A 20,171-nucleotide genomic window follows, 5' to 3' on the forward strand; every position below is an offset into this window, starting at 1 on the left:
CCCGCGACGGGAGGGGCCGCGATAGAGAAAGGCCCGCGCACCGCGATGAAGAGTGGCCCCCACTTGCCGCAACTGGAGAAAGCCCTCGCACGAACCGAAGACCCAACACAGCCAAAAATAAATAAATAAATAAATAAATAAATAAAATCAAGTAAAACTTTAAAAAAAAAAAAAAAAAAAAGAATCTGCCTGCCAATGCAGGGGACACAGGTTTGAGTCCTGGTCCAGGAAGATCCCACATGCCGCGGAGCAGCTAAGCCCGTGAGCCACAACTACTGAGCCCACGTGCCACAACTGCTGAGCCCGTGAGCCACAACTACTGAAGCCCGCGTGCCACAACTACTGAAGCCCGCGCACCTAGAGCCCGTGCTCCACAAGAGAAGCCACCGCCATGAGAAGCCTGCACACCGCAACGAAGAGTAGCCCCCACTCGCCGCAACTAGAGAAAGCCCATGCGCAGCAACAAAGACCCAACACAGCCAAAGATAAATAAATTTATGAAAAAAAAGACAGTGCAGCAGCCATGGAGCCATATGGCACAGGCTGCCTGAAGTCCAGAATTAACAACACGTGACCACTGGCTTTAGCCCTGTGAGAGACAACATTCCTTGGGTTCACCTAACAACAGGACCAAGAAGCAGCCGTGAGGGCCTGCCATTAGAGCTTCAGAATCACTGTGGGAGGGGTGGTCCAGAAGAGCATGGAGAATGGAACAGGGTGCAGATGACTCATAACTGGGTGGCCGCTGTAGGGGGCTCCCTAGATTTTTGAGCAGAGAGAAGGAAGCTTGGAAGAGTGCATTCTGAGGTTCAGACCGCTCTCTCGGGACTCTGAACTTCAGACTCCCCTCCCCCATGCAGGACCCTCGACACGCACACAGTACTGCCTGTCTGCAAATAATGGAGCCAGGAAGCGCAAACCTACAGACTCCTCTGGGAGGTGCATCTGCGGGCTTGAAGTTCCTTCCCTTTTTCCCGTTACCGTAGAAACTAGAAGCCCCCCCCCCCAGTACCATTTGAAGGTCTTTCTGACACCATTCCCCAACTCCAGAAGAGAAGCGTGGACTCTGGTTTTCTCATAGCCACTGGCAACCCTGACTTCCTGTTTCTCTTTGTATTTCTGCCTCAGATATTCTCCCAGGAGTACATCAACCTCTTGCTGTCCATGTATTTCTTCGTGCTGGGAATCCTGGCCCTGTCCCACACCATCAGGTCAGAAGGCATCTCTGCGACATTTGAAGCAGCTTTCTCAAGAGCAAGTACAGGGTCTCGGATGAGAACATGACCTTTGGCGTCATTCAGAGCCAGGTTTGAATCCTGGCTGTAAAATCCAAGGGAATCTTTCCCCTGTGTTATACCGTGGGTGACCTAGAACAAGAACCATAACCTCTCTGGGCCACAGTTTCTTTACAAGGAATGGTAAGAATATCCAGTGGGTATTTCCCACCACGGTTGTTGGGAAAGTTGTTTGTGAACAGTAATGTCATGATAGTTGTCACAGTACTGAGAAGAGTGATGCCAGTGCCACCTGCAAGGTGTCGTAGTTGCTGCACACGCACTAAGCTGGCCTCTCACACGTGGTCTCAGCTCATAAGAGAGCGAGGCAGTATCGAGAGAAGTTAGGAGCACAGGCTCTGGAATTTCACTATCTGACTTTGAATCCAGACTCTGCCACTTAATAGCCCTGTGACTTTGGGCAGTTTACTTAATCTCTCTGGGCTCAATTTCCTCACCTGAACGTGAAGAAAACTGATAGTACCTTCCTTATGGGTCATGTGGAAAGCTTTTAGCACAGTATCCAGCACTCAGTGTGTTCAATAAGTGTTAGCCACTGTTATTATTATTATTATTATTACCTGTTACATTCAGAAACTGAAGCTCAGAGAGGTTAAGAAATTTGCTAGGACAACACAGCTGATAAGCAGCAGAGCCAAGATTCAAACCTAAGTTTCTGTGGCCCCAGAGCCCATCCTCTTTTCACTGCCACCCTGCTCAGATTGCTACATGCTGTTTCAGTTCAGTGGGGATGAAGGGTCTAAGCCACTGGTCCTCAGGTGGGGCTGCTTACCAAATGGGAGTTGTGCCCCCAGCACACCCCCTCACTGTGACTACAAAAGCATCCCAATCTATTTCCATCTGGTCCCTTGAGGTACAGCCTCGGGCTGAGAACCACAGAGGAGGTCAGCAGACCAGGAAAAGTTCCCAGAAGACAGGAACACAACTTGAACTCAACTCCGAAGGGTAGGAAACCCGGAAGAGGGTGTAGGAGGGAGATACCAGGCCAGGAGCTGGAAGGTCTGTGCACATTGACAGCGCAGGCGGGATCTTCCCAGAACAGTCAAGAGAGAAAGAGCAGGATCCTCGCGGAAGCCTGGAGAGCCAGGGGGAGTTTGGCCTCGTTCCTCTGAGCAGGACCCTGGAAGTCAGGAGCATAGGCTCAAAAGGCACATGGCCCTGGAACCAAGGCCTGGCTCTATTATTTGTGCAAGTTACTCAAGCTCTCCTAGCATCAGTTTCTTCACCTATAAAATGGAGATGCTGCAAGTACCTCCTTGTAGGGGCGTGGGAAGGATCAAGTGAGCACATCTGTGATGTGCGCAGAGCAAGTGCCAAGCGCACTGAGTGAGCGGCTGGCCCGAATTCACACAGCTGGGACCGAGTTCCGTGTTGTCTTCAACTACACCTACCTTCACCCACAAGGCCTTGTTCTAGCGCCCCCTCTCCCGCCAACCCCGCCATCCTTTTAGGGTGAAAACCCAGAGAGCCTGACTGATTGGGACCCAGCAAGATAGTGGCAGACCCAGTCACCCTTCCTCAAAGGACAGACCTCTCCTTTCCTGGTGGACCGGTGTGGGAGCAGTCACTTCCCATGCTGGTTTGGATCCCCCCCAATTCTAGCCCATCTCCCCCCACCCCCCAGCATCTGCAAGAGCCTTGAAACCCCAGTCCTCCCCACAGCCCAGCCACCACCTCAGAGTGCAAGAATCCAATATATTTTGTTCGGCCATGTGCTGAGGAGCTGATTATTTCACTTTATCTCAACAATCCTACAATCAATACGAGCAGAGTATTTTGAGCCTGTGTCATTTTGACACCAGAGACCTTTTTTTCCCTTTTAGAATAGTAACTGAGGAACATTGTCCCAAATTTCTCATGGATTAACCAAGAAACAGTTGTCTGTCTTTTAACCAATTCATAATTTTTACTGTTAGAAATTATCAAAGAAATTAGAACCAAAGCAAGTAAAACTGCACATGGTAAAATTTGTTAGTGACTAAAAATTAACAGAAGAATCATTTTCTTGATAAGATTTAGAGCACACAGTTTGACCTGGGAAGATTAGACCTTATGAAAATAATGGGTGACCATGGGCATAAAGGGTACTCACCATTCAGGGTCCAAGCTATCCTCTGAAAAAAATGGATACGGGCTAAAAGCTGGGATGAAAGAAATCATCACTGTAAAATGCACATGGAAAAGAACTGAATCAGGTGAAAATAATTTTAGTAGAAAAGGGGGAGGGCATAGTTTAATCATGCTATTTAGGTAGTTGATCTAAGAATTAAATTTACTTTTCTTCAATCAAATTGAATTTTCTTAAATATTTTCTCAAAGAAGTCTACAGTGTTGTTAGAATTTTGATGAATTGTTCATATGTATCCACAAACTCAGTCAGACCTGCCTCAGGATCCAAACAAGGTCTAAAGGTTCAAGACAGGAAAACTGAGGCTCAGAGAGCTTCGTAGCTGCTAGGAGCAGAGTGAGGTTTTGAGCCCAGATCTGTCTAACTCCACGGCCAGGTATTCTTTCCAGTCTGGCAAAAGTGAAGGGGAGAGAGAACTTAAAAGACAGGGGGCCTGGGCACCCTCTCTGGTGGGCCTGTGGTCTCCGGAGGACTGGCAGAGGAGAGGCCTGCTGAGAGGCTGTAGAAGCTGAGCCCGGAGCTGGGTAGCCCAGGCAGAGACGCTCATGGGATTCCTTCCACTTCCCCCGGCCGCCTCAAGCCTCCCTGGAAAGATAGCACAGCTTAAGGTTTTGGAGGAAGGCAAGGGCTCACAGCCTGCCTTCACCTTGTACGGTCACCAAGACTCAAGCCCGTGCCAATATCCTTCCTCCCAAGGGAACCACAGCTTATTTTTATCACCTCTGAGTTCATATCCCACCCAGATGACCTTTAGACGAAAAGGTTCATAAGACCAAAATCTGCCACCCCAGGGGGGCGAGGCCACATCACCTGTTTCACTGACCCTTGCCTTCACCCCCAGGGGAGAAGGGCACCAGGATGTGGTTTCCCAGCAGGAAGCAGTGACCTTTAGGCTTGGCATGAGCCATTGAGGGCCAGAAGGAGTCTCTGCCTGCTGCAAAAGCCCGCATTCAGAGGTGTTCCACAGGCATTTGCTAGCTGCCTCCCAGGCCCCAAGCCTGGCATGAGTGTAGTGAAGGCAATAAGTCGGGACCCCTGCCCTCAACGCAGGCTCACACCGGCCAGGTTGCTTGACTCTTACCATGTGTTACCCAGCAGCCCCTCTTTTCTCGAGATAACAAAGACATCAGTCTGGAGACTTCCTACTTGGAGTTGAAGCTGCAGTTAAGCTTACAGGGTGCCAAGCATTCGTATAATCCTCTTAATATCCCTATAGAAAGATATTGTTATAGTGTTCCAAATGAGGAAACAGTTGCACAGAACAGTTAAGTAACTTTGCCAAGGTCACACAGCTCAGTTGGCAGGGCCAGGTGTTGAACCCAGGAAGCCTGGCTCCAGAGTCCATACTCTTAACCACTGCATGGTTAAGCTCCTAAGGCAGATGCCAGGCTGGAGTGAAGGGCTTAGCACCTCAGGCCTTCTCTCTGCCTCTGCACACACCCTCTGGCTTCAAACTCCCTAAAAGTGATTCAGCAAACTGAGCTGAAAGTAGCTTCCAGCCTCATCCATCCCAGCTGCTGCCTCCCACCTGCTCAGAGCCCATTTGTAGAAACCCACTCCCAATTGCATCCTTGTTTTGACCATGTCTCCACATAATCATGAAGCCCTCTCATCATTCACGCCACAGCCCTGCAGACTGGGAGGGATTGGCTGTTGGACAAGTGGGGAAACTGAGGCCCAGAGATGGTTCTTAATCCATATTTTCTTCCTCCAAGCCCCAGGGTCTTGGACAGCTCCCTTTTCCCTGCCTTTACCACTGTGCCCTGGGTACCACTCGGCCTGGGTCCATTTTCCTACAGCTGGGAGCACCATTCTGGATTTGCCTACCCCATCAGTCATTGTCGGTCTGATCTGGTGTTGCCACATGCTTTCGAGCTCAGGCTCTGGACAAGTGCCAGCGATGATGGACACTCACAGTTCTTATGACCCCTGTTGAGGATCCAGTGCTGGGCTAAACTTCTCCCCAGCTTCTCTCCTACCTTTACAGCAACCCTTTGAGTCAGGTGGTATTATCCCCACATACAACCAAGGAGACTGAGCCACTAAAGTGGCTCGCCCAGGGCCTCACGTGGCAGAGCACGTGTCGGGGCTGGGCCCCCCAAGCTTGTGTCCACTCCACGATGCTGCCGCACCAGGCTGAGCAGAAGCCCCTGGTTTTCTGTTCCTGCTCTGAAGGTGACCCGGAAAAGAAAGTCTCTGCTCCCTGCCTGGCCAGGAAGTGGACCATGCTGAGTAATCAGAGAGAATGCTTCCAGAGGCGAGGCCAAGCCCACTGTGAGCAACAGGGGCCTCACGGAAGGAGTGAATGAGGTTGCCCCCACCCAGGGGGCTGTGATTCATCTAGCTGATCGAGTCCGGCTGAGTTTGTAAAAATCCCAGACCTAACAGGTCATGGAGTGGGGTGTCCATCAGGTCATCTGCCTTAATAGGTCTGGAAGAGAGTCCAGGAATATGCATTCTTTTTTTTCCCCAAATTTAATTCCTTTTAGTTGGATTACAAAGCTGACACCATGCTTATTATTGAAGTAAGAGGTGCAGGTAACAGTAATTCACATTATACTGTTTATGCTTTGTCTGTGTTGGCATAGTTTATATAATATTTAAGGGATCACCTAGAAGGAATTGCCTCATGTCAGCATAGCTAAGTGTTCTGGGAAACTGAAAATTAAAGGAAATAGTTAAAACAAATCCCCTCAAACCAGAATAGTGTACTTTATAGTCAACTCCGGCTGGCTCTGGGTCTACTAAGTGCTAGAGAGGGAGAGGAGGGTGCTAGATTTTTATGGGGTTTAAAAAACATTAAAATAGTTTAACAGGCTACCTTTGAAAGAGTGATTGGATGGACATTTTAATGGAAAGTCTCTCATAGCCTCAAAATGCAAAGGAACACTGCAGCTTTGATTTGCCACATTGAACACATCTGAATGGCTTTGGGAATAAACAGAGACTTCTGAGGAATTGGGACAAGGGGTTTATCTTTCCATTCCTAGAGTCAAAAGCAGAATTCATGGGACTTCCCTGGTGGCGCAGTGGTTAAGAGTCCACCTGCCAATGCAGGGGACACGGGTTTGAGCCCTGGTCCTGGAAGATCCCACATGCCGCGGAGCAACTAAGCCCGTGTGCCACAACTACTGAGCCTGGGTGCCACAGCTACTGAAGCCTGCATGCCTAGAGCCCATGCTCCACAACAAGAGAAGCCACCGCAACAAGAAGCCCACGCACCGCAACAAAGAGTAGCCCCCACTTGTCGCAACTAGAGAAAAAGCCCACGCGGAGCAACCAAGACCCAACACGGCCAAAAATAAATAAATAAATGAATTTATTTAAAAAAAAAAAAAAAATTCATGCCTCCTCACCCATCTACCTGTCTACCTCCAGCCCAGGAGAGAGGGCTGCAGATCTTCTTTCCCTCTGTGGGCCTGGCCATGGTTGCTGCATCCTCTGCTTTACTCTGGACCAGGCCAGGTCAGCTGCCTTTGGCTGGGCGGGAGCCGGCAAGGAGAAAGTGGTTTATCTAGGACCATCTGAGGTTAATGAGCCCCTCTCGGCTGCTAGCCTTCCAGCCTCCTAAGCAGTATGGGGCCCAGGCATGCTGACCCTCTAAGGAGTCAGATCTCACCCCAGGCTGCTGGTTGGCACCTCATTTCAGCTCTGCCATCTGCCTAGACTCAGTGGGTCTCCTTCAAGAATGAGGACTTGCCCTACTCAGGCTTGAGCCAGAATATGCATTCTTGACAAGGGACTCTGATACAGATGGTACATAAACTAGACTTTGGAATCCATTGCTCTCCTAAAAACTGTGTTTTATGTGAAAGTCTGCCTCTGCTTTGTGTTTCTTCGGTGATAACTAGGAGGCAGTATGGAAGCACTAGGAATCCAGAGACCTACGTTCAGGTCTCAGCTCAGATATTGACTTCCTATGTGACCTGGGCAGTCACTTGCCCTCTGAGGGCCTCTGTTTCCACATCTGTACAATGGGCACAATAACACCTACCTCTCAGGGCAGCTGTGAGGCTGTTGGGAGATAACAGTTTGTAAACAGATGCCTGGGGGCTGGCATCAGTGACTGTTGCCCATGGGGGCTCTGTTTGCCAACCTGCTTTGTCTTTCCTTCCAGCCCCTTCATGAATAAGTTTTTTCCAGCCAACTTCCCAAATCGACAGTACCAGCTGCTCTTCACCCAGGGCTCTGGGGAGAACAAGGAAGGTGAGTGCTGCCCACTTTCCCCTGCCTTGGGTGTCTTCCCCCACCCCCGCCTTCGTCTCTCCAATACTGGGACTCCCTGGTACAGCGAGTGATCGAAAAGGTGGGCTCTGGGATCACATCCCAGCTCTGCCGCTGGGTGCACACCGTTACCTCTCTGAGCCTTGAGTGGTTTTGTTGGGGTTTTTTTGTTTTTGTTTTTTTTTTCATCTGTAAAATGAACACCATTATCTAGTACCTCCCTTATAGGCATGTTGTTAGGACTGTGAGTAAGTGATGAGTGGAAAGCATTCAGCACACCGCCTGACTCATAGTAAACAGTAAACAGTTGGCTCTCGTGGCTATTTTTATCATGTCAATTTTTAGTGTGATTATTCCCCACCTAAGATTTGAAAGGGGAGTTCCGTGGCTTTCGAAAAAATGAAAACCGTAGGGAATTGGGGAAAGCCTGGGTCACGTGGGTTAGTTAGGTTGTGGGTTCTACTGCTGTGAGAGGATTATCAACGGCTTGGCCAGATGGAAGGTATTTCTCTCTTGTGTCAAAGTCTGAGCTTGTGAATGTCACACTTGTGAATGTGCCTAGCATGTTCTGCCTTGTCCCTGGAGAGCAGTGATTTTACACGCAGATCCTGGAGAGCAGGATTCCTTTGTGCATTTCTAGGCATCTGTGCCCAGTCAGTGACTGTTGAGTTTTTTCACCTGTTTTGTGCTCTGCCGCACTCGGGGGCCCGCGGGTCCAGAATAGCGCACCGTTGCTCCACGGGCCCTCCCGAAGGAAGGAGAGACAACTGTATCACGGGTCCATTTAGCTAAAGAGAAGCTAGAAAATGTGGCGGAGAGCTAGTTGGCCTTGTGTCCAGTTGAAAATCATCAGGGTATTGTTAGCTCAAAGGAGAGAACAACAACTGGGGTCAACCAGCAGTCTGCTACAGTCTGGAATCTGAAAGGAAATGCTGTGCTCTGTGACCCTGGGCAAGATCTACCGCCTCTCTGGGCTTCCTTAGTAGGACACTTGGAGGTGATGGAGAAGGGGGTCTAACATCAGGACGTCTGCCACAGGCTCCCCACCAGAGCAGCCTGGGGGCCTCCCGCCTGCTGCTTCTCCAGGCCTCCCTCTCTTACCTTCCTCCTCCTGTGCTGCTGACACAGCGCTGCCAGCAAGCTTCTTGATTCCTTTGGTGGCACAGTGGAAAGATTCCTGAATGAACTGGGACCTTGCGGAAGCCTTGGGCTCGGTACAGTCAGCACTGATTGAGCCCCCGCTGTGTGCAGGCTCCGTGCTGAGCGCTGTGTAAGGGCCGTCTCACTCGCGCCCCACAGCAGTCCTGTCAGGGAGGTGCTGTGATCCCCTTTTTACAGATGAGGAAACTGAAGCTCAGAGAGGGAACTGCCTCACCCGAGGTCGCCCGGCTACAAGCGCAGAGCCCGTGCTTCCAGCACCACGAACCACCTCCCACTGACCCTGTGTCAGGCCTGGGTTCTCTCTGGGCCTCCATTCCCTCCTCTAGGAAATTGGAGGGGCTGGGTGGGGGGGCTCTAGTGAGCACCCCCAACCTGTGGATCTCTGACAGAGCCCACAGCCATGCCCTCCTCCGTCCAGGGGCTGACAGGTGGGAGGGGCAGCCCCGCCCCGGGGAGTGGACTTACCCGGCCTCTCTGCCCAGAGATCATCAATTATGAGTTTGACACCAAGGACCTGGTGTGCCTGGGCCTGAGCAGCATCGTTGGTGTCTGGTACCTGCTGAGGAAGGTAAGTAGCCAGGGCCCGGGGCAGTGTTGGCGGAAGCACCTGAGGGGCAGCTTGGGGGCGGGAGAGCTGGTCTCACTCACATCTTTCCCCAGCACTGGATTGCCAACAACCTCTTCGGCCTGGCCTTTTCCCTTAACGGGGTGGAGCTCCTGCACCTGAACAACGTCAGCACCGGCTGCATCCTGCTGGGCGGGCTCTTCATCTACGATATCTTCTGGGTGAGTTGGGCAGGGATGCAAAGGATGTCTGGCTACCGGGCCCCCTCGCCTCCTCCTCCCCTGTCTCTGGCCCAAGCAGTGGTCGTCTGATAGAGGGAAGCTGCCCTGACCTGGAGGTAAGACCACAGAGCAGGTCCTTCCTGGGCCCAGTGCCCTCAGCTGTGGAAAGGATGAGAGAGCAGGGTCCGCACTTGCTGAGAGCCCACCCTATGCCCAGTGCCTTCCAGCCGCCCTCTCTTCCTCATGGTGGCCCCAGCAGGGGTATTGCTTATCCTGTGTCTCTCCAGCAAGCGAGCTGAGGCTCAGAGACGTTGAGGCAGGTGTGGTTAAAGCAGATGAGTGGACACTGGTGAGCAAGGCACCGACTGAGGACGTAGGCTGCGTGCCAGCCCTGGGCCAAGAGACCTGCCACACTCACTCTGAGGGGCCCCGCTGAGGGATCGAGGGCAGCCTGACTCAGGCACCCTTTCCCTGGCCTCAGGCAGCCTCTTCTCCCCTTAAGTACGTGGTGCTGGAGGACTTTCTCTCTTGGGAGGGGCAGACCCCTGAACTAACATAGGATGCCTGGCCGGGGCCATCAGAGGCCCTTTACCAACTCCTTGGAATTGCCCCTCGTTGCTACCTAGAGCAAGGAGCCCCGTGAAGTGTCCACATGGCCAGTGTCGGGGGCCACCTTATCCCAACTTCACATCTGCTCTGGAGCCCTTCCTGGCTCCCTGCCCCTTTCCCGCCCGTCTCAGGCAGCAGCACATTGAGAAGCCCAAGCACAGCCATTCCTTCCCACCCAGCCCTCACCTCCCTCCAGACTCCTCTCTTCTCCTTCTAGGTATTTGGCACCAATGTGATGGTGACAGTGGCCAAGTCCTTTGAGGCACCAATAAAATGTAAGTGACCACCCCACCATGGGGAGCCCGTCTGCCCCCACCCTGGTGGCCCATCCCCTCGTGGTCCCTGTTTTGGTCCGTACCCTCCCTTAGCTCTTCCTCCTCCAAGCTCCCCTGTGTCTCCAGCCTGGTTTCCTTCTCCCCTTTGATTCGTCCACTGTGTTCCTGCACAGCCATCCTCCTCCCAGGCCCTGGCCTCCGGCCGTCTGGTCACAGTGCATGGCGCTGTGGGACGAGCTGGAATGGGGGCGAGCACAGAGAGGGGTGTCTAACGCAGCCTGTGCAGGGCAGGCAGGGGCCTCCAGAGGAGGAGACCCCCCACGCCAAGACCTGGAGCCCCCTCCCTGGATCCCTTTGGCACATAAATATCAGGTGCTGTCTGCCCCACGCCTCTCACACTGCCCTGATTTTGTTCTTCAGTGTATCCATTGTTATAAATATTAGAAAGCCCACCTACAAGCATCTGTAAAGAATGTGGAGACTTCCTTGGCGGTCCAATGGTTAAGACTCTGTGCTTCCACTGCAGGGGAAGCGGGTTCAATCCCTGGTCAGGGAACTAAGATCCTGCATGCCGTGCTGCGTGGCAAAAAAAAAAAAAAAAGTGGAAATGTTGTTATTTCGCACTGCAGCAAGCCCAGTGGCAGAGCATCTAGAGTTGGGTTTCTGACGCTCAGTAGCGTTGCCAAGAGCCAAGGTCACCTCAGCCCTCCACCCCACCATTCTCAACATGTTCAGGGGCAGAAAGGGGGAACTTTATGTCTCTCTTTCATCAGAGAGGGATGTTTTTCCCCAAATCCCCCCATAGCCTCTCTCATATTTCACTGGCCAGAATTGGGTCACAGGCCCGATTCTGTCATTCATCATCAAGGGGGGAGGGAAAAGCATGATGAGCTTGGAGTTTAAGCCTTAGACTAATCAAGAATCACCTCCTGGCATCACAAGACCCAAAGAGGAGGAACAGAATCAGTCAGACATGATGGAAGGAAGCAGGGGGATCCTGTCAGGAAGACATCACAGCTCCACGAGGAGTGCTGCTTGGGCAGCGGGCAGATGGGGTGGAGTCAGCCCCAAGAGTCAAGAAATGGCTGTCCTCCTCACGGTCTGACTCTCCCCTGATGCACACAGGTCCTCTCTGTGAGCTGGAGAGAGGTTGGTGGCCACTCGTTCCTCGCTGCTGCAGTCGCAGCTCAGCGACCCTAGAGGAAAACAAGTTTCTCCCAGCTTTGGCTTGGATGAACCCATGGAGCTTGGCCTGGCCCGTGAGCTAGGCATTCCAGCTGGGAGTGGTGGAAAGGCCCAGGGTCACTGCCCTCTCCAGTGCCTGAGGGCAGAGTATTTGAATCAGCAGCCTCCCAGAACCAAGGGTGTAAGGTGAGGGCAGTTCTTCAGAGCAAGAGAACAGATGCTGGGCAAGCCAGAAAGAAGAACAGCTATGCCGTACGTGCTGTGATGGATGAACCCAGCCAAGGTGTCAGGACAGCTTTCCTGGGTCACGAAGGATGAATATGTGTTTACCAAGCATGCAGGGGCAGTAGGGGCATTTGAAAGAGAGAGTACAGCTTCAGCCAAGGGCTACAATTAGGAAAATGTATGGAGGGAGCAGAGAATCGGGGAGGGAATGTGGCTGAGTTTAGGGGAGCAGCAGAAAAGAGGCCAGATATGGGGAAGCCAAGGATGGCATGTCAAGGAGCCTGGGCACTGCCCAGTAGGCAGTGGATGAGCCATTGGAAGACTCTGAACAGGGAAATGACAGTCATCTCTGGTTTCTGGTGCTTGAAATTTGGTTTTCTGGCTTGGGGAGAAAGCCCGTTGCCCTCCACTGCTAGGAGTGGAGCTGAGAGGCAGTCTAACAGAGTGGTTAAGTGGACAGATGCTGAAGTCAGGAGGCCTGGACTTGAATCCCAGATGTGACATTCGCTGGCTACGTGGCCTGAGGGAAGAGACTTCACCTCCCTGGGCCCTGGTTTCCACATCTGCCACTCAGAATTGAACAGCACCAGGTTTGGGAGGATCAAATGAGGAGAGCTGTAAATCACTGTGATTGTGCATTCAAGGCAGGAAGAAGCAGACAAGGAAGGGCCTCTGTACAATTCATTAGGGAAGCACAAGCTTGCCCAGAACCCCCAGCTTACCTCTGCTTACGTACCATTGGCCAGAGCTGGGTCACATGACCACTCCTAGCTGCAGGGGAAGTCAGGAATTTGGGGACCAGATTGTCCTGATTGTCTTAGCCTTATGCCACACTTGATTCATCCCCTGGGAGGGCGGCCCCCCACAAAAGCAGGACTGGGTTAGTAAAGAAGGTATGAGGAGCAGTTAACAATGTGTGCAAATCACCTAATCCTCACCACAACCCTATGGGGTCAGTTCAGCTGTTGTACCCATTTTATAGGTGAGACAACCAAGACCCAGAGCAGTTAAGTAACCTGTGCAGTCACACAGCAGAGCCAGGATTCAGACCCACACAGTCTGACCCTGAAGCCCACACATAACTGCTCTCTGCTCCAGGCGCCCATGGATGAAATCCAGCTACAGCTGCCTCTTGCCATCACTGGACATACAGGGAGGCATTTCTCTCAATCTGTATTTATTCAAACAAGCTGGCCAGCAGGATTTCTGAGTAAGGGGCTCTAAGCAAGGAATTTATAGCTATGTGACCTCTTCACCCTCAGCAGATAACAAACAACCTGTAGCCCAAGCTCTCCCTGCTTCAGAACAAGGGTCTGTCCACACCCCAGCTGCAGTGAGATGCAAAGCCTATTAGATGCCAGCACCGTGTGGGCTGTTTGATCTTTTATATACTAGGCTTTAGGGTCAATCCCATTTAACCAGAGTTCTAGCTATAAAAGGGCATTGAAATTGTATGACATGTGAGTTACAGCTGAATAAAGGCATTAAACCTTTAGCCTACGTGATCCTAGATTCTTCCCTGCTCTAACCAGCTGTGATTCCAGATGGAGACATTGCCCTTCAGCCCTTCGACATCCTCTCAGCTCCCCATTCCCATCCCCTCACCCAGAAATGCAAGTGTGTAAGTTCCATACACCAGAGGTGGAGGGCTAGGAGTCAGAGTGAGCTGGGCTCTCACCACCTCCTCGCATCCCTGCCTCCCCCTGCAGTGGTGTTTCCCCAGGATCTGCTGGAGAAGGGCCTGGAAGCGGACAATTTTGCCATGCTGGGACTCGGAGACATCGTCATTCCAGGTGACCAGGCTGAGGTGGGGGCCACAGTGCAAAGGGTGGAGGGGGCTTCCCTGGAGAAGGAGGAGTCCTGTGAAACACAGCCTTACCCACCAGGAGAGGGAAGGAGAAAGGATTAGGCTGGGAGAGCCCCCCGCCCCCTGCCCGGGGGTCTGGTGAAAGGGTCCACCTCAGCACACATTGTGGAGTGCCGGTCCTGGGCCAGGCCCTGGGCTGGGCGCTGGAGGGACAGTGGTGAGCAAGACTGCCCCTCACGGAGCTTCTGACTGGGTGAGCAGACATTACTCAAGAGCTACAGAAATAAACGTATATGACAGACTGAAATACATTCTACAAAAGCACGTTCTGTCGCAGTGTTAAAGGAATCTGATCCCCTCACACACTTGCACGTGTACACACCCCTTCCCAGTGTTTTCAGGTAAACAAATGTGCTAGAGCTGCCACAGTCCCCTTGGTCCTCCTCTCCCCAGTGCTGGGAGGGCTCCAGGGAGAACATGCACTGTGTGGACAGGGGGCACCATGGCTGTGGGCTCCTTTGTCTGCAGTCTTAGCAGAGGGACAGGTGGCACGCACCTGCTCGACTGCACGAGCTGGCCTCTGAGCCCATTATCTACGTGTGGGTGCTAGTCAGCGTACCTGTGGATACAGGGACAGGTGCCCCGTGTTCAGGTCTGAGCGTGGACATACAACCCTGGCAGCCTGCAGCCCGAACTACCTGGGGGCAAAGCTGAGCTGCCTCTCTGAGGGCAGCTGAAATGGCTGAGGCTTGGATGCTGTGTGTCTGCGAGATCCAGGCCTGGTGACAGGGGCACGGAACATCCAAAGAGCACTCTTACTCCCCTAGTCCCAGAGGCTCAGAGTCAGAGGATTAGAAGCACCCCTGGTGCTTGCTTAAAAGAAGAAAGTTTGGAACAAATTAAAAGCCAATTTATTTTCCAGTGTAGGACATAATAGCAGTTCTGCTAGTAAGCTGGCATGGTACAGGCACTTGTGATACCTTCCTTTTGTGTTACGTATGATGGTGAAGCAAAGGCTTTCTCTCTTGTGCCAGTGAGGAAACTGAGGCTCAGAAATGAAGGGACTTAAGGTAAATTCACACACTAGGAAGCAAAAGGGCCAAGACTCAGACCAGGTCTATCTGACTGCAAAAAAGGTTATATTAGAACTGCTTTTATGACAGTAATAACAATAATAAGATAGTCCCAGCTATCATTTGTCAAGCACCTGTTGTTGGCCAAGCACTATGCTGGGTGTTTTTTAATATGTTATCTTTGCTACTTCTGGCAGCCCGATGAGGTAGAGGGTATTTCCATGTTACTGATGAGGAAACTGAGGTTGAGAGAGACTTGCCTAAGGCCGTGGGGCCATGGTCTTGAAGCCAGGTGTTCCCATAGCCTGTGGTGCTGGGAGGAGGGAAGCAGCTCCATCAGACTGAAGAAACTGAGTCCCATAAAGCATTCATCTCGCCCTGCAGGGGAGGGTCTGTCACAGGCACCCGCAGACTTCCCCACTGTCCTTGTTGGGTGGTTCTGGGCTTGAGGCCTGCATGGGACAGCTCTGCATATCCCCATATTCCTGTGTATCAGTCTTTTCAGCAGTCACAATCAGTGTGAGTTACTGCACCCTCACAGAGCCTCGGGGATGATCTTGAAGGAAGAATGGGTTGTGGGGTGTTGCTTTGAGGATCAGATGCGTTATTGTGAGTAAAAGCTCTTGGGAGCTCTGGCGCGTGGATTAGTTGAACAGTTGTAGAATTCAGCTTCCAGGGGCCACTGAGTTCCCAGTTTTGTTTCCAGAACGGCAGCATTTGTCTGTTCTCAGCACCCACCAGCTCCCTACTCACAGTCTTCAGGGAGGACTAACTCATTTTCCTCTTTGAAATTAATCACATGTTGCCAGTCAGTGCTTCTGATGAGAACAGAATGTTTTGGCTCCTGAGAACCTGCTCTCAACTGAATGAGGTTCAGCCCTGCTCTGTCTGAGCCCAAAGATAAGTCAGGGAGACAGACACACAGATGGACATGTGTGCAACATGCAGAGGCCGGACTGGCTGGCTATGTCTCAGGGACTCAGGTTTCCAGCGTGACTGGGCTCGGTTTTGAAGTGCAAATAGTGCAGTGGGTGGACAGAGTTCACTGTCCCTGCCTCAGCTCCTGCAGGACCTCCCAGTGGTCTGCTTGCTCCTACTCTTCCTCCCTCCAGCCAGGCAACTGCCATGGGGGCCTTTTTCAAAATCTTTTTAGGTTATTCTCCCACTTAGAATTCTTCCAGTGTGTCCCCTTACTCCCACTCCTCTTGTACCCATGGGGCCCTGCATGGCTGGTCCGTCCCCAGCATATCCTGCTCTGGGCTGCAGCCTTACTGGCTCCTTGACCCCTGCCACACCTCCTGAGCCCTCTTTCCTCCTTGCACACGCTGTTCCCTCTCCCTGGCAAGTGTCACTTCCTCAGAGAAGCCCTCCTTCCTCCTCACCTCCCCCCAGCCTGGGTCTCATCCCATGATAGACCTTCCCATGACACAGGAAGCACCCTTTCACAGGCACAGTCTTACATTGATTTTTTTTTTAACATCTTTATTGGAGTATAATTGCTTTACAGTGGTGTGTTACTTTCTGTTCTATAACGAAGTGAATCAGCTATACATATACATATATCCCCATATCCCCTCCCTCTCGCACCTCCCTCCCACCCTCCCTATCCCACCCCTCTAGGTGGTCACAGAGCACCGAACTGATCTCCCTTTGCTATGCGGCTGCTTCCCACTAGCTATCTATTTTACATTTGGTAGTGTATATATGTCCATGCCAGTCTCTCACTTCATCTCAGCTTACCCTTCCCCCTCGCCGTGTCCTCAAGTCCATTCTCTACGTCTGCATCTTTATTCCTGTCCTGCCCCTACGTTCTTCAGAGCCTTTTTTTTTTTTTAGATTCCGTATATATATGCGTTAGCATACGGTATTTGTTTTTCTCTTTCTGACTTACTTCACTCTGTATGGCAGACTGTAGGTCCAACCACCTCACTACAGATAACTCAGTTGCGTTTCTTTTTATGGCTGAGTAATATTCCATTGTATATATGTGCCACATCTTCTTTATCCATTCATCTGTTGATGGACACTTAGGTTGCTTCCGTGTCCTGGCTATTGTAAATAGAGCTGCAGTGAACATTGTGGTACATGACTCTTTTTGAATTATGGTTTTCTTAGGGTATATGCCCAGTAGTGGGATTGCTGGGTCGTATGGTAGTTCTGTTTTTAGTTTTTTAAGGAACCTCCATACTCTTCTCCTTAGTGGCTGTATCAATTTACATTCCCACCAACAGTGCAGGAGGGTTCCCTTTTCTCCACACCCTCTCCAGCATTTATTGTTTCTAGATTTTTTGATGATGGCCATTCCGACTGGTGTGAGGTGATACCTCATTGTAGTTTTGATTTGCATTTCTCTGATGATTAGTGATGTTGAGCATCCTTTCATGTGTTTGTTGGCAATTTGTATATCTTCTTTGGAGAAATGTCTATTTAGGTCTTCTGGCCATTTTTGGATTGGGTTGTTTGTTTTTTTTGATATTGAGCTGCATGAGCTGCTTGTAAATTTTGGAGATTAATCCTTTGTCAGTTGCTTGTTTTGCAAATATTTTCTGCCATTCTGAGGGTTGTCTTTTCATCTTGTTTATGTTTTTCTTTGCTGTGCAAAAGCTTTTAAGTTTCATTAGATCCCATTTGTTTATTTTTGTTTTTATTCCATTTCTTTAGGAGGTGGGTCAAAAAGGATGTTGCTGTGATTTATGTCATAGAGTATTCTGCCTATGTTTTCCTCTAAGAGTTTTGTAGTGTCTGGTCTTACGTTTAGGTATTTAATTCATTTTGAGTTTATTTTTGTGTATAGTGTTAGGGAGTGTTCTAATTTCATTCTTTTACATGTAGCTGTCCCGTTTTCCCAGCACCACTTATGGAAGAGGCTGTCTTTTCTCCATTGTATGTTCTTGCCTCCTTTATCAAAGGTAAGGTGACCATATGTGCATGGGTTTATCTCTGGGCTTTCTATCCTGTTCCATTGATCTACATTTCTGTTTTTGTGCCAGTACCATACTGTCTTGATTACCATAGCTTTGTAGTATAGTCTGAAGTCCAGGAGCCTGATTCCTCCAGCTCCATTTTTCTTGCTCAAGATTGCTTTGGCTATTTGGGGTCTTTTGTGTTTCCATACAAATTGTGAAATTTTTTGTTCTAGTTCTGTGAAAAATGCCATTGGTAGTTTGATAGGGATTGCATTGAATCTGTAGATTGCTTTGGGTAGTACAGTCGTTTTCACAATGTTGATTCTTCCAATCCAAGAACATTGTATATCTCTCCATCTGTTTGTATCATCTTTAATTTCTTTCCTCAGTGCCTTATAGTTTTCTGCATACAGGTCTTTTGTCTCCCTAGGTGGGTTTATTACAAGGTATTTTATTCTTTTTGTTGCAATGGTAAATGGGAGTGTTTCCTTAATTTCTCTCTCAGATTTTTCATCATTAGTGTATAGGAATGCAAGAGATTTCTGTGCATTAATTTTGTATCCTGCTACTTTACCAAATTCATTGATTAGCTCTAGTAGTTTTCTGGTAGCATCTTTAGGATTCTCTATGTATAGTATCATGTCATCTGCAAACAGTGACAGCTTTACTTCTTCTTTTCCGATTACTTACATTGATTTTTGTTAATATTCGATCAGCATGCCCTGCCCCCTCGGCTGGGCTCTGAGAGCAGTGGTTTTGCTTCCCCCTGTATTGCGTACGGTGCCTAGTGCTTAGGCACCCTATAAATGTTTGGTAGGGTGGGCCCAGTGTGCCACACTGTGGTGCTATGAGGTGCCAGGTCAACGTGGTCCCAGACCAAAGCAAAATCCTGGGACCGTCTCATTGTTCCAGGTGGCCTGAAGGTAGAGAAACGGGATTTCTGCTGGCAGTTAGCAGTGTCAGCCACACCGTTGGCCCCTGATGATTGCTCCGTGGCTGAGAACAAGTGGGGACCCAGTTGCATATTAGCTGACTACCCTGCTCCTCCTCTACCACTGTCTAACCTGGCTTTCTCCCCGCAGGAATCTTCATCGCCTTGCTGCTGCGTTTTGACATCAGGTAAGCCACTTAGGCACGCTAATGCTCAGGTTCCACAAGTGAGGGGCCTCCCCTGGGCAGGGAGGTTCTCTGGGGTTCTTCAGCTTCCAGGAGCCCAAAGGAGGTAACTCGGGACCACACCTTCCACCCCCACAGCAGCCAGGGCAATTCCGATTTTATCTGCGTTTTGCATCTTGAGGTTCTAAGTGTTCAAAGAGCCTGGAGAGAGTGGGGCGAGGTATGAATCACAGAGTGAGATTTAAACCCAGAGGGTCCTGGTGGTACCCATAGAGCTTTCTCACCGTGTGATCTTGGCAAGTGAACTGACCTTTCTGAGGGAAGGTTTCTCATCCTTAAGTTAGTAGTAAACAGGAGCTCCTGCCTGGGGCTGACCGAGAAGATGTGGAGGGAGTGCTGAGCACAGGCTGACCTCAGCGGCTCCCAGGGAAGTACAGCTGCAGGCTCCGTCGTCATCATTATCGCTTTTTATCAGCCCGGGGTCAGGTCACCGTGTCCCAGCTGCTCTAGCTGTTCCGTACCCTCTCCTTACTCAGACATTTTCAGCCCATTGTAGAAAGTGAGCACAAGGGCGAGGGAAGGGGGCCAAGTGGAGCCACCCCTTAAAACTCAGAAAAGGTCACACCGAGTTAATGCACCTGGTCACCCGGGCCTGCCACCAGTAGGTGGTGCTCAGTCTTCCCAGTGGAGGGCTTGCTGTGTGTGCGCTTAATTTTGAGGTGGTTTATGAACTTTTCTTAATCTCCTTGGGTCCAATAGTTGCCAAAACAGTAATAGTGTTGAAAGTGGTAGTGAGAAACTCAGTGCCAGTGTCATGGAAATCCAAGTTGCATGTGAAACTTTAACTTTTCCTCACTGATGTAGATCTGGGTTATTTGGGTAGTGCCACTGTGGAGCCTTTGGAAGGGACCTGGCCAGTCTGTAAGTAGAAGCACATCTTTGCCAGCTGCTCTGCCCCTAGATGTTCAGAGGTAATACAAAGAGCAACCCACGGGAGTCTCCAGGCCATTTGCTAGAGATACAGATTCAGCTGGCAGCACCCTCAGAGGAAGGATCTCATTCCTGGCCTGGACTTGCAGGATAGGCAAGTCCTTCCGAGATGGTTCCAGAATCTGCGTGACATTCCCAAAGGGAATCCGTTACCCTCCAGGCTGCACAACAGGACAGGTCTCAGTGTACTGGCAGCTCCAGGCTCAGAAGCTGCCAGGGTAAGGAGGGAAGGGCATCAGAAGTACTCATTCATTCCACAGATGTTGCTGGACACAGGCAAAGGTCCTGAGCTGGCATTGTGAAAGGGCATCAAGTGATGGCAATGCCAGGTTGCACGGGTCAGCTCTTCTGAAGCTGATCTTGGGTGAATCTCCCAGGAAGCCACTGGCGT

The 20,171-nt window shown here is 50.7% G+C and overlaps 1 protein-coding gene across 6 annotated transcripts in view; it reads left to right on the forward strand.

The window, feature by feature from the left end:
* Window positions 1-20,171, forward strand: part of HM13 (histocompatibility minor 13) — a 40,861-nt gene that overhangs the window by 12,054 nt on the left and 8,636 nt on the right. For 3 of the 6 annotated variants that reach the window (XR_009005409.1, XM_057529208.1, XM_057529209.1), the window contains exons 3-9: window positions 1,129-1,211; window positions 7,541-7,629; window positions 9,198-9,376; window positions 9,469-9,594; window positions 10,421-10,478; window positions 13,598-13,681; window positions 18,757-18,793. Coding sequence is in view for 4 of the 6 variants with exons in the window: in XM_057529208.1 (XP_057385191.1) it covers window positions 1,129-1,211; window positions 7,541-7,629; window positions 9,198-9,376; window positions 9,469-9,594; window positions 10,421-10,478; window positions 13,598-13,681; window positions 18,757-18,793 (656 nt within the window). In the remaining 2 variants the exon portion in view is untranslated. The remainder of the gene's footprint in view (window positions 1-1,128; window positions 1,212-7,540; window positions 7,630-9,197; window positions 9,377-9,468; window positions 9,595-10,420; window positions 10,479-13,597; window positions 13,682-18,756; window positions 18,794-20,171) is intronic. The other 3 variants (XR_003624432.2, XM_007193321.2, XM_007193322.3) reach the window with 1 other exon arrangement.

The sequence above is a fragment of the Balaenoptera acutorostrata genome, chromosome 15, assembly GCF_949987535.1.
Source record: "Balaenoptera acutorostrata chromosome 15, mBalAcu1.1, whole genome shotgun sequence".
NCBI classification, from domain to species: Eukaryota; Metazoa; Chordata; class Mammalia; order Artiodactyla; family Balaenopteridae; genus Balaenoptera; species Balaenoptera acutorostrata.